General features: G+C 34.1%; 1 protein-coding gene, 1 long non-coding RNA gene and 1 other non-coding gene across 4 annotated transcripts; 1 reads left to right on the top strand and 2 right to left on the bottom strand.

Moving 5' to 3' along the window:
- The first annotated feature begins 257 nt into the window (after positions 1 to 257).
- LOC18448265 (putative clathrin assembly protein At1g03050) lies at positions 258 to 6,216 on the top strand. 2 transcript variants are annotated; one of them, XM_020676039.2, is made up of 3 exons: positions 285 to 521; positions 908 to 1,066; positions 4,290 to 6,216. In XM_020676039.2, the coding sequence occupies exon 3, from the start codon at positions 4,293 to 4,295 to the stop codon at positions 6,051 to 6,053; it is 1,761 nt and encodes a 586-aa protein (XP_020531698.1). In that variant the 5' UTR covers positions 285 to 521; positions 908 to 1,066; positions 4,290 to 4,292; the 3' UTR covers positions 6,054 to 6,216. The 2 variants fall into 2 exon arrangements, with proteins under 2 accessions (XP_006858414.1, XP_020531698.1); XM_006858352.4 differs by lacking the exon at positions 908 to 1,066 and having other exon boundaries at positions 258 to 521.
- A 4,376-nt stretch (positions 6,217 to 10,592) lies between these two features.
- TRNAL-AAG (transfer RNA leucine (anticodon AAG)) lies at positions 10,593 to 10,673 on the bottom strand. Its single transcript has one exon. It is a non-coding gene; the product is annotated as a tRNA-Leu (tRNA).
- Positions 10,674 to 12,814: 2,141 nt separating this feature from the next.
- LOC148779924 (uncharacterized) lies at positions 12,815 to 14,932 on the bottom strand. The gene is made up of 3 exons (XR_016044868.1): positions 14,629 to 14,932; positions 14,456 to 14,518; positions 12,815 to 13,100 (listed from the first exon to the last, which is right to left on the bottom strand). It is a non-coding gene; the product is annotated as an uncharacterized LOC148779924 (long non-coding RNA).
- Positions 14,933 to 15,173: the final 241 nt, after the last annotated feature.

The following is a 15,173-nucleotide window of genomic DNA, read 5'->3' as shown; positions in this document are numbered from 1 at the left end:
TTCAAATATTACATCCCCAATTTTGGGCTAAAAATAATTTCAACTGAGGTTTTGCCTCATCATCGTCGAAACCATTTCCCAACTAATTGGGTTGACTTTCGATTGGGGTTTTACATGAGGGAGCAAATATATAGCATGATGCCGCAGAACAATGAATCTTTTCACATTGGGTGCGGCTGTTTTAACATTTGAACAAGTCAAAAGCGAGCGTTGTGGAGAGAAAAACAAATTTTGCATTGCACAAACTCAATAAGGAAAAGAGACATAGGAGCGGATCACAAGCTGTCCTAAGGGGCATGCTCTAAGGGATCACAGGGGTGGTCCACATTTCATATGCAGCGTCATTTGTGCTGGAGCACAAAAACCAGTGGAGAGAGAGAGAGAGAGAGGAGAGAGAGATAGAGAGAAGGGAGAGAGAGAGAGAGAGATTTGTCCACCTCTCCCTCTCTCCATCTTCTCCCTCTTGTGCATGAAGCTATACACATTGCTAAAAGTTGACGGTCCACCACTCAAAACCCGAGGTACATTTATCTAACATTTCAATGCCTAGAAATAACTCTATTTTTATTTCAATGCTTAGTGAAAAGAACCACATTCAATTTTACAGACCCAACATTTTTCTTTCTCAATCATGAATTGGAGTGACTAACTTCTAGCTAAAAGATCCATTTCTCTTTTTACAATTTTCAAAATTATTAAAATTTTTTTCTTGATATATTTTTCTAAATCTACAAGTTTATGCAAATTCATTTTTGGTTTTCCAATTTTGTAGACATTCAAATCTTCTTCTCCTTATTCTTGTTTATCATAAAAATTGGGATTTTAATTCTCATTCTACCCATTATTTAGGGTGGTGATTATGCTTGTTTTTTAATCTAGACAGCACTTCTTCATTTTTCATATGCAGCGTCATTTGTGCTGGAGCACAAAAACCAGTGGAGAGAGAGAGATAGAGAGAAGGGAGAGAGAGAGATTTGTCCACCTCTCCCTCTCTCTATCTTCTCCCTCTAGTGCAGGAAGGTATACACATTGCTAAAAGTTGAAGCTCCACCACTCAAAACCCAAGGTACATTTATCTAACATTTCAATGCCAAGAAATAACTCTATTTTTTATTGGGAAAAGTTTATATAGAGCCGAGGCTCTAAACAATCAAATTTGAGCCTACCTCCAAAATTTTACTAAAAAAGATTGTTTTGATGCCCAAATATCCTCAAATTCATTATCTCGACATCAAGATGCATGGATATGAGAAAAAAATGGAATTCAAGTTCTGGAAATAGTATATTTTGTAACGTACTTTTGGACCATCAATTTTCAATATTTTCAAGTTTCCATAGATGTCTCGATCTACACTATTTTTGAAGCTTTAAACTTTATAAATAAAGATGAAAATATATTTTAAGGCTTTAAAAATATTTTCAGTATTGAAACCATATGTCTCGACACTATCCGAAGGTAGGCTCTAATTTGATTGTTTAGAGCCTAGGCTCTATACAAACCGTACCGTTTTTTATTTCAATGCTAAATGAAAAGAGCTACATTCAATTTTAGAGACCCAACAATTTTATTTCTCAATCATGAATTGGAGTGACTAACTTCTAGCTAAAAGATCCATTTCTCTTTTCACAATTTTCAAAATTATTCAAATTTTTTTCTTGATATATTTTTCTAAATCTACAAGTTTATGCAAAGTCATTTTTGGTTTTCCAATTTTGTAAACATTCAAATCTTCTTCTCCTTATTCTTGTTTATCATAGAAATTGGGGTGATAAATTCATGTTTCTCTTTTGGAATTTTAACTCTCATTCTACGCATTATTTAGGGTGGTGATTATGCTCGTTTTTTGAATTTAGAACGTACTTAATGTTTTTAAATTTCAATGAAAATTACTCAAATTTGCTGAAAAATTGGACATATGTCAAGATTATGTGAAATGTTGAATTTAGATGCCAAATTTTGCTGAAACTGTAATGCCACATTAAAGATGATTTGCATTTTTAAAACCATAGTAAAAATTTTGGAAATTATTCAAACTTTTTTCTTGATATATTTTTCTAAATCTACAAGTTTATGCAAATTCATTTCTGGTTTTTCAATTTTGTAAACATTCAAATCTGCTTCTCCTTATTCTTGTTTATAATAGAAATTGGGGTAATAAATTCATATTTCTCTTTTGGATTTTAATTCTCAGTCTACCCATTATTTAGGGTGGTGATTATGCTTGTTTTTTGAATTTCGACAGCACTTAATGTTTTTAAATTTAGAAGAAGATTTGAATGTTTACAAAATTGTAAAACCAGAAATGAATTTGCATAAACTTGTTTATCATAAAAATTGGGGAGATAAATTCATGTTTCTCTTTAGAAATTTAATTCTCATTCTACACATTATTTAGTGTAAAAAAATAAGTGTTCAAACATTGGCAAGCTCTGTAAAAAAAATTTAAGTTTCAAATTTCATTATCGGTAGTGAATTTAATTTTAGAGCCATCATAGATATTTTCGTTGTCAAAAGTGCTTTCCGGAAGAAGATTTGAGGTAAGGCATTATTTTGTTTTCATGAAGCCTAGGCATTATAGAAACTTTCGATAAAACCAAAAAACAAAAGGGTTTAGATTCAATAGAGGAGTGTATAGCATGCTCCGGTGGGAGTATATTGTAAAATAACTATCTCAAACAAAAGAGCTACTTCATAGGATTCTTTTGATACAAGATTTCAGGATCCACTAATGAATCACTAAATAATTATTTTTTAAAAAAATAAATTTTAGTCAATATTTTTTTTTCTTTTTGAGGTCAGTCGCTAGATTAAAAGATTACATCCTCAAATTAGGGCTCCAAAAAATAATTTCAATTGAGGTTTTGCCTCAGCATGTCAAAACCTTTTCCCAACTTATTGGGTTGATTTTCATCTGAGGTTTTACAGAGGGATCAAATCTATAGCATGATCCCTCAGAACAATGAATCATTTCAGGTTGAGTGAAGCCGTTTTAACATTGGAACAAGTAAAACTCAATTTTGCACTGCACAACTCAATAAGGAAAAGAGACATAGGAGTAGATCACAAGCTGTCCTAAGGGGCATGCTCTAAGGGATCACATGGGTGGTCCATATTTCATATGCAGCGTCATTTGTGCTGAGCACAAAAACCAGTGGAGAGAGAAAGAGGAGAGAGAGATAGAGAGAGAGTGGAGAGAGATTTATCCACCTCTCCCTCTCTCTATTTTCTCCCTCTAGTGCATGAAGCTATAAACATTACTAAAATTCGAAGGTCCACCACTCAAAACCCAAAGTACGTCTATCTAACATTTCAATGCCAAGAAATAACTCTAATTTTTATTTCAATGCATAATGAAAAGAACCACATTAAATATTAGAGACCCAACAATTTTCTTTCTCAATCATGAATTGGAGTGAGTAACTTCTAGCTAAAATATCCATTTCACTTTTTACTATTTTGGAAATTAATCAAATTTTTTTCTTGATATATTTTTCTAAATCTACAAATTTATGCAAATTCATTTCTCATTTTCCAATTTTGTAAACATTCAAATCTTCTTCTCCTTATTCTCGTTTATCATAGAAATTGGGGTGATAAATTCATGTTTCGTTTTGGGATTTTCTCATTCTGCGCATTATTTAGGGTGGTGATTATGCTTGTTTTTTGAATTAGACAGCACTTAATATTTTTAAATTTCGGTGAGAATTACTCAAATTTGCTGGAAAATTGGAGCTGTGTGAAGATTATGTGAAATGTTGAATTTAAATGCCACATTAAAGATGATTTGCATTTTTAGAGCCACAGTAAAATTTTCTGGAAATTATTCAAATTTTTTTCTTGATATATTTTTCTAAATCTACACGTTTATGCAAATTCCTTTCTGGTTTTCCAATTTTGTAAACATTCAAATCTTCTTTTCCTTATTCTTGTTTATCATAGAAATCGGGGTGATAAATTCATGTTTCTCTTTGGGATTTTAATTCCCATTCTACACATTAGTTAGGGTGGTGATTATGCATGTTTTTTGAATTTACACAGCACTTAATGTTTTTAAAGTTCAGAGAGAATTACTCAAATTTGCTGAAAAATTGGAACTGCGTCAAGATTATATGAAATGTTGAATTCAAATGCCAAAATTTGCTGAAAGTATGATGCGACATTAAAGATGATTTGCATTTTTAAGGTCACAGTAAAAAAATTGGTGAAATTTTGAATGAACGCCAGATAGAAAATTTGAAGAAATTTCTTGTAGACACCCCGAAAGCTTACTGAAATTTCAAATCCACAGGGCATGGCGCCGAGCAAGATTGCGAAGGCGTTGGGAGCGGTGAAAGACCGCACCACAATCGGCCTGGTGAAGATGAGCGGAGGGAACATACCGGACATCGAGGTGGCGGTGGTGAAGTCCACACGCCACGATGATCATCCTGCGAACGAGCGCCACATCCACGAGCTCCTTAGCCTCACGGCGTACTCCCGAGCCCATGTTTCTGCCTGCGTCGCTACACTCGCTAGACGTTTGAACCGCACCCGTAACTGGGCTGTTGCCCTGAAGGTCTTAATGCTCGTGCACAGGCTCATGTCGGAGGGTGAACCTGCCTATGAGCAAGAGCTATTCTACGCCACCCGACGTGGTACTCGTCTCCTGAACATGTCCGACTTTCGTGATGCGTCTTCTCGGTCTACTGATTCTTGGGACTTCTCTGCTCTGGTGCGCACTGTCGCTATGTACTTGGATGAGCGCTTAGAATTCTCTAGACATGGCACAAAACACCAACGGCGGCGTCGGACGTCCTCTGGTGACTCCCCATATGCTGCCACGCCGGTGAGGGAGCTTCGCCCGGACAGGCTTTTTGCCAGGATGCAGCACTTGCACCAGATATTGGACCGGTTCTTGGCTTGCAAGCCTACTGGGGCTGCCAAGCAAAACCACCTCGTGGTGGTGGCTCTGCATCCTATTGTGAAGGAGAGCTTCCAGATGTACTCTGAAATGGCTGAGGCGATGGGGGCCATGATCGATCGGTTCACTGACATGGAAGTGCCGGAGTGCGTAAAGGTTTTGGAGGCATTTGGGAGGGCTGGCAAGCAGATAGACGAGCTCGAGCAGTTTTACAATTGGTTCAAGACGGTTGCGATGCTTCGCATTGCGGAGTATCCTGATCTCGACAAGATCACCCAGAAGAAGCTTGATTTAATGGAGGATTTTATCCGAGACAAGTGTGTGTCGCAGTCTAAGAGGCTGCAAGATCCCGAGACAGAAGGCGAGGATGCCATGACTGGAATCAAGGCGCTTCCTGCACCGCCTGTTAACGAAGAGGAGGCAACAGGGGAGGATATAAGAAGAGAAGCCGCAGAGGTGGCCAAAAAGAAAGAACCTGAAACCGAACCAGCCCAAGAGGGGAGCAGGGACCTCATCAGCCTGGATACTGATGGTGCCTTTGCCAATGCCCATCCGGGAGACCAACTTGCACTCACAGTATTAGGGGGAGAAGCAGAGGTCGGGCAATCGGGAACCGACAAATGGGAGGCATTCACCGACGAGGGAGACAAAGCCGATTGGGAACTCGCTTTGGTGCAGTCGACAACTGGAGGGCTACAAAGCCAAAAGCCAGCCCTCGGCGGAGGGTTCGACATGCTACTACTAGACGGGCTCTACGATCAAGCACCAAAAACGAGCTCTATAGCTTATACAGGCAGTGCAAGTAGCATGGCAGGAGCGGGTGCTACAGGAGGACAACTGCTTGCGCTGCCTGCACCCCCAGGGGCTGCATACAGCACGAACGACCCGTTCTCCGCATCCACCAGTGTCGCACCACCGGCATATGTACAGATGTGGGATATGGGGAAGAGGCAGGCATTATTAGTGCAAGAGCAGCAGCTATGGCAACATTATGCAATGGATGGGATGCAAGGGCAGCTTGGCATGGCTCAGCTACAGCAGCAAACAGGGGTGGGAGGTTATGCAATGGCTCAGCCATTGCCTGGGTCCTCCTATGTTCCTCATGGACCTCGACCACCTCATGGCATGGGAGGATACACACAAACCTATTGACTCTTTGATACCTTTGCTTAGCCTTCCTCCCTCCTCTTTTTGTGTCTTGTTTTATGATATTGATGGTTGATCTCCTCCTCCATCCTTGTAGTGGATTGCAGAGTTTTGTAGATTCTAGTTTTCTCTTTTGCGCATCACATGAAATACACAATAAAATGCACAATACCCTCTTTTTATTTTTTTTTCTTTTTTTATTTTTTTTTAGGGGGGGAGGAGAGAGGTAATTTAGTGAGAAAAATAAACCTTACCTTTTTTTTATATAGATTAAGAAATTAGCCTTTTTTTTTTTTTCTTTTTTGAAGGTGTTAACGTGGTAACTAGGTACGGAGGTGCTTCCGCCACAACCCAACCCCTTTCCTACAATATATTTAGATGTGTTACAAACAAGGACATATGTGCCGGTGTTTATTTAACACATGCATGACTGCATGAGTGTCCAATATTCTAACTTGAAAATTAGCCTTTTAAATATATCAAATCTATATTCTTCTCTACTAGTGTTGAACACAAATAAATGCGCAAGTATTTGACACATAAGTATTAGAATTACTATCTTGAAAATTAGTCTTTTAGATAGGACAAATCCATATTCTAACTAGAAACAAAGTGGGAGGATGTTTTTGGGTACATAAAGTATTTATATAGGGAGATTTCAAGAAGAATGGTTAAAAAGCATACGACAGACATGGGTGTTATATCTTTAATGTGCCAACCAGTGTTTAAAAAAACGCCGAGCGACTCGAGAATCGCCATGGACAGATTGAATCGGCAAAAAAAACAAGAATCGTCCGGTTTTAGAGAGATCCGGACGTTTCTGTACAGTGACTCGCCGATTCGCTGTACGGAATCGGCGAGTCCGAACAGTGAATCGGCGAGTCCCGTACGGAATTTTTTTTTTTGTAATCCATGATAGATTTTTTTGTAATACTTGATCGATTTTTTTGTAATCCATGATCGAATTGTTTTTTTTTTTTTGTAATCCATGATCGAATTTTTTGTTTTTTTTTTTTTGTAACCCATGATAGAATTTTTCGTAATCCATGATCGAATTTTTTGTAATCCATGATTGAAAAGTTTTTTTTTTTTTCTTGTAATCCATGATCGAATTTTTTGTTTTGTTTTTTTTCTTGTAATCCATGATCGAATTTTTTGTTTTTTTTTTTTTTTTTTGTAACCCATGATAGAATTTTTGTAATCCATGATCGAATGTTTTGTAATACATGATCGAAATGTTGGTTTTTTTTTTGTAATCCATGATCAAAATGTTTGTTTTTTTTTTTGTAATCCATGATCGAATTTTTTGTTTTTTGCTTTTTTTGTAACCCATGATAGAGTTTTTTGTAATCCATGATTGAATTTTTTGTAACCCATGATCGAATTGTTTTTTTCTTTTTTTGTAATCCACGATTGAATTTTTTGTTTGTTTTTTTTTGTAATCTATGATCGAATTTTTTTTTGTAATCCATGATAGAATTTTTTGAAAATTTGTGATTTTTTTTTTTTAATCCATGATCGAATTTTTTTTTGTAATCCATGATAGAATTTTTTGAAAATTTGTGATTTTTTTTTTTAATCCATGATCGATTTTTTTGAAAATTTGTTATTTTTTTTTTAATTCATATTATTCAAAGAGAAAATGAGAGAGATGGTGATTCTGAGGCCACCCTATCCCAGCCATATTATTCACATATCGAGTCCCAAAAGCAACAGTGTAGGGATGAGCACGACAGTGCAGGTGCGCATGAAGGATGGACAATCTTCGGGGATTTTAGATTGGGAACACAACAAAACACTAACACTCAGGGATTTGGGAATAGTCAGACGCCTGCTAATATCGATGATTTGTTTTTAGATCGAATCAATGAATTGTTAAACGAATTCAATCAATGGCACCAGCGTGACCAAAAAGAACAATAACGTCGTCTATCATTTTATTTTTAGATCATATGTTACTAATTTTATGCTTTATTGTAGTCCATGTATGTTGATATACTTATTCCATGATAATTATATGTTTATCCTTTTGTGTGATGTAAATTAAATGCTGAATGGCGGTTCATGCAGGGAAAGAACATATCAATATTCGCATATTCATTCAAAAACATGAAAATTCTTAATGGTGTACCCTCATTTCTTATTGAATTCCTAAAAAACAATATTTATAATGAATTTTAATAATTTTTTCGGATTTTTTTTAAGCTTTATTATGACCGATTCACCCAATTCCCTATCCGGATCGCCGATTTGTCGATCCGGATCGATTTTTTGGAAGCCCGATTCGGGTCACCGATCCGTTTTTTAAACCATTGGTGCCAACACAAGCAAAACATTTATGAACATGCATGTTCATGTCCGCAGTTTTATTAACATCTAACTATTTGAATAGTGTGCTCTAAAGATGTCCAGTTTTGTAAGATTTTGGAATAATCATTGGAACAATATAGAGGGATTGTCAACAAAAATGTCATTTATCTTTTGTACATGAAGTTCACAATTATTCTTGTAACTTTCAAAATGGGTGGTTGTCAGAGTGTCATTGAATGGACACAAAGTTCCCCAAAATAAAATTCTCGGACTTCTGACTCACCCAAGCTATCCAATTTGACCTCTAACGAGTAAGAATGATTGTCACTTTTATGTACAAAAGAGAAATGATTTCTGCATAGACAATATCCAAATATAGGGGTAACATGAGTTGGGTTATTCTCTTGAAGTTTGGCTCAAGAACCCCAACCTTGACCCTATTTTTATATCATGTCTTAAAATCTCTGAAAATATTTTCAGATACTGAACATTCATTACATGATTATTTATCTTTAGTATAAAAAGATCAAATTTGTTTTCTCTTTGATTTTGAGTACGGTCAATGACATATGACATACTCTCAACCGCAAGTTTTCACATCTACAAATTAAAGAATTGTGACCATCTTGTATCAAAGATAAGCAGTCTTATTGAATATCTTAAAGAGGGATACAATATGATACATGATGAGTGAGCGATGACCGGCGACGACCATGAGCGATGACCGGCTACAACGATAGGAAGTTACAAATTGTCAGGGATTGAAAGTTACATGCTATCCAAATTGGATACTTAGACTTGGAACAGCTTGAAATGTTAGTTTTAAATATTATTATTGTTGTCGTTTATGTATTATTATTATTATTATTATTGACATTATTCGATATTTTATTGCTAAAAAAGGAGAGAGTACAAAGAATTACAACGACAAAATTGCATCTTTTGAAATAACCAAGGAATCCAAAGTCTCATTTTTTTAGCCAACACATTATTATTATTATAATCAAAATAACCTAAAGGCAAACTGCTGTAGTACCTGCTCTAGCTTGACCAAGGTGGTGGGGTGGGACAAATGTGACATCTTAGGTTATATTCCTACATAATCCCAAATTAACATTAACAAAATAAATTTTCAAATGTGAGATTTGGGTCAGCGCAAACTTATACAAGCTATTTTTCCTTTTTTCTGGTAAATTTCTTCATCCAAAAGCTCACTCAAACACAATGTGCGTATTCTATGCCTTTTCCCTCTCCTTGAAAGACCACTTTCAATTTTATTTTCTAATTTCTTTAGGTCCTTTTATGAAAATTATGTGAACCTCAAAAAAAAAAAAAAAAGAAAAAAAAAAAAGAAAAAAAAAGAAAAGAAAAAGGCCCCCCTATTTCCTATTGTGATAGTATTATCCTCTTATTCCTATTATTGAATAATTGAATATATTATTTTGTATCATATACACTGACTATTCCTATTATTGAATATATTAGGTTTATTGAATATATTAGGTAAAAAGTACTTGTGGGATTTGAACCCACGCCCTATTGAATATATTATAGTATTATCCTCTTATTCCTATTATTGAATAATTGAATATATTAGTTTGTATCATATATACTGATTATTCCTATTATTGAATATATTAGGGATTATTGAATATTATTGAGTAAGAGATGGAATATATTTTAGATAAAACGTTGAAATATATTTTAGGTAAAAAAGTATTTGTTGAGTTGAATATATTTGGTATTATTGAATATTATTGGGTAAGAGATAGAATATATTTTAGGTAAAACGTTGGAATATATTTTAGGTAAGAAAAGTATTTGTTGAGAACTGATCATTCCTATTATTGAATATATTAGGTATTATTGAATATTATTGGGTAAGAGATGGAATATATTTTAGGTAAAACGTTGAAATATATTTTAGGTAAAAAAGTATTTGTTGAGTAGAATATATTTGGTATTATTGAATATTATTGGGTAAGAGATAGAATATATTTTAGGTAAAACGTTGGAATATATTTTAGGTAAAAAAAGTATTTGTTGAGATATTAGGTATTATTGAATATTATTGGGTAAGAGATGGAATATATTGTAGGTAAAACGTTGAAATATATTTTAGGTGTAAAAGTATTTGTTGAGTTGAATATATTTGGTATTATTGAATATTATTGGGTAAGAGGTAGAATATATTTTAAGTAAACGTTGGAATATATTTTAGGTTGAAAAAGTGTTTGTTGAGAGTGGGATTTGAACCCACGCCCTTTCGGACCAGAACCTTAATCTGGCGCCTTAGACCAACTCGGCCATCTCAACCCATACGAAATGCTTTTTCACAATAAATTTATTAATCAATCTTGATTTGCCTTGTGAACAAAAAAATCTCTCAAAGGGCCTGTGTGGATTGGTCTTGCCCTACCACCCAAGGTCTAGCACCCCAAAAATCTACGCCTTATTTCATGTCCTTAATGGGTTTTTACCATTTATAAGGGGTGCAATTGACATACGGATGCATCGTAGCTATAGAAGTACGGTGCACCTTCAAATTTTATCATGGGATAATTTTGATGTAATGTAAATTTTCTTGGCCTTCTTTATTTGTTGTATTTACTTATATGGCATCTTATCGATCTTTAGTGGGATCCTGCTATTTAAAATTCTCAGTCCTACAAGCAAGAGGTTCTTAAGGACCCTAGATGTAGAACTTGAAAATTGATGATGCAATTTCACACAGAGATAATTCTGGCTTTATCCAGATACTGCAGCTTTAACCTTGATCACATATATTATGGTCTCTTAAGAGCATAATCCACTTCTACTCCCTCAATTAGAAGACTTTGGGAGGATTTGAATTACTTTTAAGAATTACCAGATGATTATTCTTTAAAAAAAATATATTTGAAAATCGACTTTTTTTAACAGTGGATCTCACCATTTGAATTAAAAAATTTGAAAATTGACTTTTTAAACAGTTGGATCTCACCATTTGAACTTTAGAATGGTCTCTGGAGACATTATTTTTTCATTGCATGGAGGGTACAGTTAGGATTTTTTTCTTAATTGAGATTAATCTATAGTTTAAAAGAGGTTACAACCCCAAAATTTAGGGTCCTAAAAATAATTCACCGTAGGGTTTTACCTATGGAAGTAGAAATCTTCTGGCTTTAACCTTTTTGTTTGAGGCTCTTCTGGTCGTATTCTGAGGCTCGATGAAGTTTTGATGAAGCTATTGCAACATTGAATAAAAATTTGTCACTTAGTGTAGCAGCAAAAGATGGAGTGAGAACATCTTTTTACAGCACTCAGATAGATAATTGACAACAACAGAAAAAAGAAAAGTTGTTAAAAAATCTAAAGGGCGAGCAGGCGAAACCATTACTTCATATTTAAAAACTGCCTCTTTAGCCAAGAGATCAACCATATTAGCCTCTCTCTGGATTGATGGGGGCTGCAAAAGACGTGAACTTCCGCAACCTCCACGTAAATGTACTGTCAATTTCTCTTCTTCTATAAGAGTTTGATCGAAAGGTTCACAGAACCAAAGAGGTTTTGCAACCAAGGAATTTAATGGCTGAAAAATGGAACATGAAATGGATCGATAATTATATGGGTGTGGTTTATATAAAATTGCTTCTTTAAACAATCAAAATATGCCCCTCCAAATTTTATCATGGTGTCAAAATTTCTTAAGATAGCCTAAAAATCCATTTTCATTTCTAATTATAAAATTTTAAACTCCAAACATGTTTCATCAAAAAGATCTATAAACAAGTAAATCTATAAATATATGAATTAACCTTGAAAATAAAATAAATAGTCCAGATAATGCTTTCACTATTTCAAAGACTCTAAAAAATATTGTGTCTTCCTATTCACACCTCTTAAACGTCTAAATAATCAATTAGAGATTTTTCTAATATCAAAACTAAATTTTCCTCGAATTTTTAAGGTGCACCTTCATCCTACATTTTTAAATTTTTAAATTTGTACCTCACATTAATTTTTTTTAAAATTTTTACGTAAACCGACAAAGTAGAAACGGCTGAGAAGCTTTTGTAGAGAAATGCTGAATAATGGTTACATGCACTAATCCGAAAACATAATTATATGGGGGCATTGTTTGAAGTAAAAATAACTGAAGCTTTAAGGTGGTTAGAGAAGATTTTAGAGTACACTGATGCAACCTGAGGAAGACTTCAAAAATTTTAAACACAATATAATATAAATAAGTACACAGTCTATATAAAACTATACTAAAATAATAAAAAATTTAAGATACAAAATCCAAACAAATAATTAGCAAAAATTTAGACCTTTCCATAATTTCTTATCCTTTTTTTTTTGTGTTAAGGGATGTAATTTTCCCCTTGTGGAGGTTCAATTGCTTCTCATAATCAATTGCAAGCACACCTCTCATTCCCTTCTCCACCGGTCTTCATTTAAAAGCACTTTCCACATTTATAAACATTATTTCATTTCCTTTCTTCAATAATACAAAATTTTAGCCACCCAAAAAAAAGAATAAAAAATTTAAAACCTCACTTGAAAAAAGCAAAAATATAATTACACATGAATACACCTATAACACTAAGGTTTTGTGAAGACGATTTATAGAATCCTCTAGAACGGTGCAGTCAATACGTCGCGGAAAGGGCATGGAAGGAGAACACCCGAACTCGCCGAGGAGAACTCCAAATCATCGCTGATTTCTACGCCCCTCGTCTTCTTCAGAGGCTGAAGGCCCTAAAATAAAAATCAAACTCCCAAAAATAAGAAATCTAAGTAATTAATATGAATTTCAAATCTCTACCCCAAAAAAACAAGACATATTTAAACTTTGTCAATGAAACATATGCATAACATAATTTACAAATATAATTCCAACCCTTAAATAAATAAATAAAAACACCAATATTTGATAATATATTTTTCAAAAAAAACGCAATTAATAAAAAAAATTATATAAATAGATCATTTAAATTATATAAATAGATGGTATACCTTTATTGGAAGATGGTCACAATTAATCTACACCCTTGTGAAAATTGGGTGGCCGCATTTATTTAATTGACCATACTCAAAAGCTCTTTTTTTCTCTTTTTTTTTTTTTTTTCTGAACTTCGTAGCACACCTCACCATCAGATTTCACATTAGATGGTTATAAGTAATCGTCACTTTCCTGTCCCAAGGGTATATAGTGTCATGGTACATAATCCCTTAATAAAACCTAAAATTCTACATATCTTTTTTTAGTCATATTGGAGAGTTGAGATATTAAATATCAAAAAAAAAAAAAAAAAAAAAAAAAAAAAAAAAAAAAAAAAAAAAAAAAAAAGAGGAAGAAGAACACTGAGGCAACCGAGTTTTACTTTACAAACTAGGGATACTATTGAGAAAACGTGAATTTGATCAAAGACTGCAAGGAAAATAAAAAACATCAATCAAAGAAAAAAAAAAGTGTGGTTTGTATAGAGCCGATGCTCTAAACAATCAAAGTAGAGCGCACCTTTGTCAACAAATGTGCTTTCAATATTGAAAACTATGAAAACTTAGAAACTCTTAACACTTGATGTTCCAAAAATTGCGTTACAAAATGAACTATTTTTCAAACCTTGAAATCCGCTTTTTTTTTCCCTGTCTATATATATTGATGTCGAGATTATCAATTTGAGGATATTTGATGTGGTTTTTATATTGAAAACTATAAAACTTGAAAATCTTTAAAATTTGATGTTCCAAAAATTACGTTACAAAATGAACTATTTTCAAAACTTGAAATCCGTTTTTTTTTCTCCTGTCCACATATATTGATGTCGAGATTATCAATTCGAAGATATTTGGGCATGGAAACAGCCTCTTTGGAGGTGGGCTCTAACTTGATTGTTTAAAGCCTCGGCTCCATATAAACTTTCTCCAAAAGAAAAAATACCATGATTTTCAGATAGAATTAACAAACCGTAAAAAAGAAGTCGAAATATGCTTGATGTAGAAACTTTGAGATCGAATATTCAAAACTGAATTGAAATAAAAGTAAATCCCAAAAAAAAATTTCCTGGGAAAAGAACAAAAAACAAAGAGCGAGTTTGATGAATACCAACCTCAGTGAAAATACTCAATGCTTCTTCCCTGCTTGTGTTGTTCATCACATACGAAGCCGCTTCCTGAATTTAAATTTCATCAAAATTCATAAAATAAAAGTCAAAAATCAATTTCATAAGGAAATAACTAAAAATTAAATGGAAGAAATTAAATGAGTAAATATCAAACTTACCCTTGCACTTTGGATTTGTTCAATGCAAAGGGTACGAGGCTCCGTCTCGAGGGATGACTGCTTTATTAATTTCTCACTCATTTTCCTCTAATTTCCTGTCAATATTCCCACAGGTAATTTTCTTTTTTTGTTTATTAGAAAAAAAGGGCATTGTTCATATAAATAATAAATGGGTAATTGTTTTTGGGAAAATTGGAAAAAAAAATTGGGTCAAATTTAATTTTTTTATTGAGAAAATTGGAAAAAAAAATTGGGCTAAAACTCAGTTTATAAAAAGCAATTTTATTGGAATGGGAAATTCCCTGACTAATGCGAAACGCAAATGGCTTGAGGCCGCAGTATATATAGGGAGGTTTCATGAGCATGATGGTCTGGATTGTTGCCACGCGTTACATAAAAAATAGATGAGATTCTCACGTGGCAGAATCATAATTTGCCGTGGTGGTCCAGGTATACGTGGCAGAAGATGGCATGGTGAGTTGGAGTTGGTCTTCGACACGGCTCTTGGTTTAGCCGACTATGGAGATCAGGGCTTGAAAATACCC

Source organism: Amborella trichopoda, chromosome 11, assembly GCF_054954075.1.
Source record: "Amborella trichopoda isolate Santa Cruz 75 chromosome 11, AtrichopodaSantaCruz75HAP2 v2.0, whole genome shotgun sequence".
NCBI classification, from domain to species: domain Eukaryota; kingdom Viridiplantae; phylum Streptophyta; class Magnoliopsida; order Amborellales; family Amborellaceae; genus Amborella; species Amborella trichopoda.
This window is presented reverse-complemented; position numbering and strand designations above follow the sequence as displayed.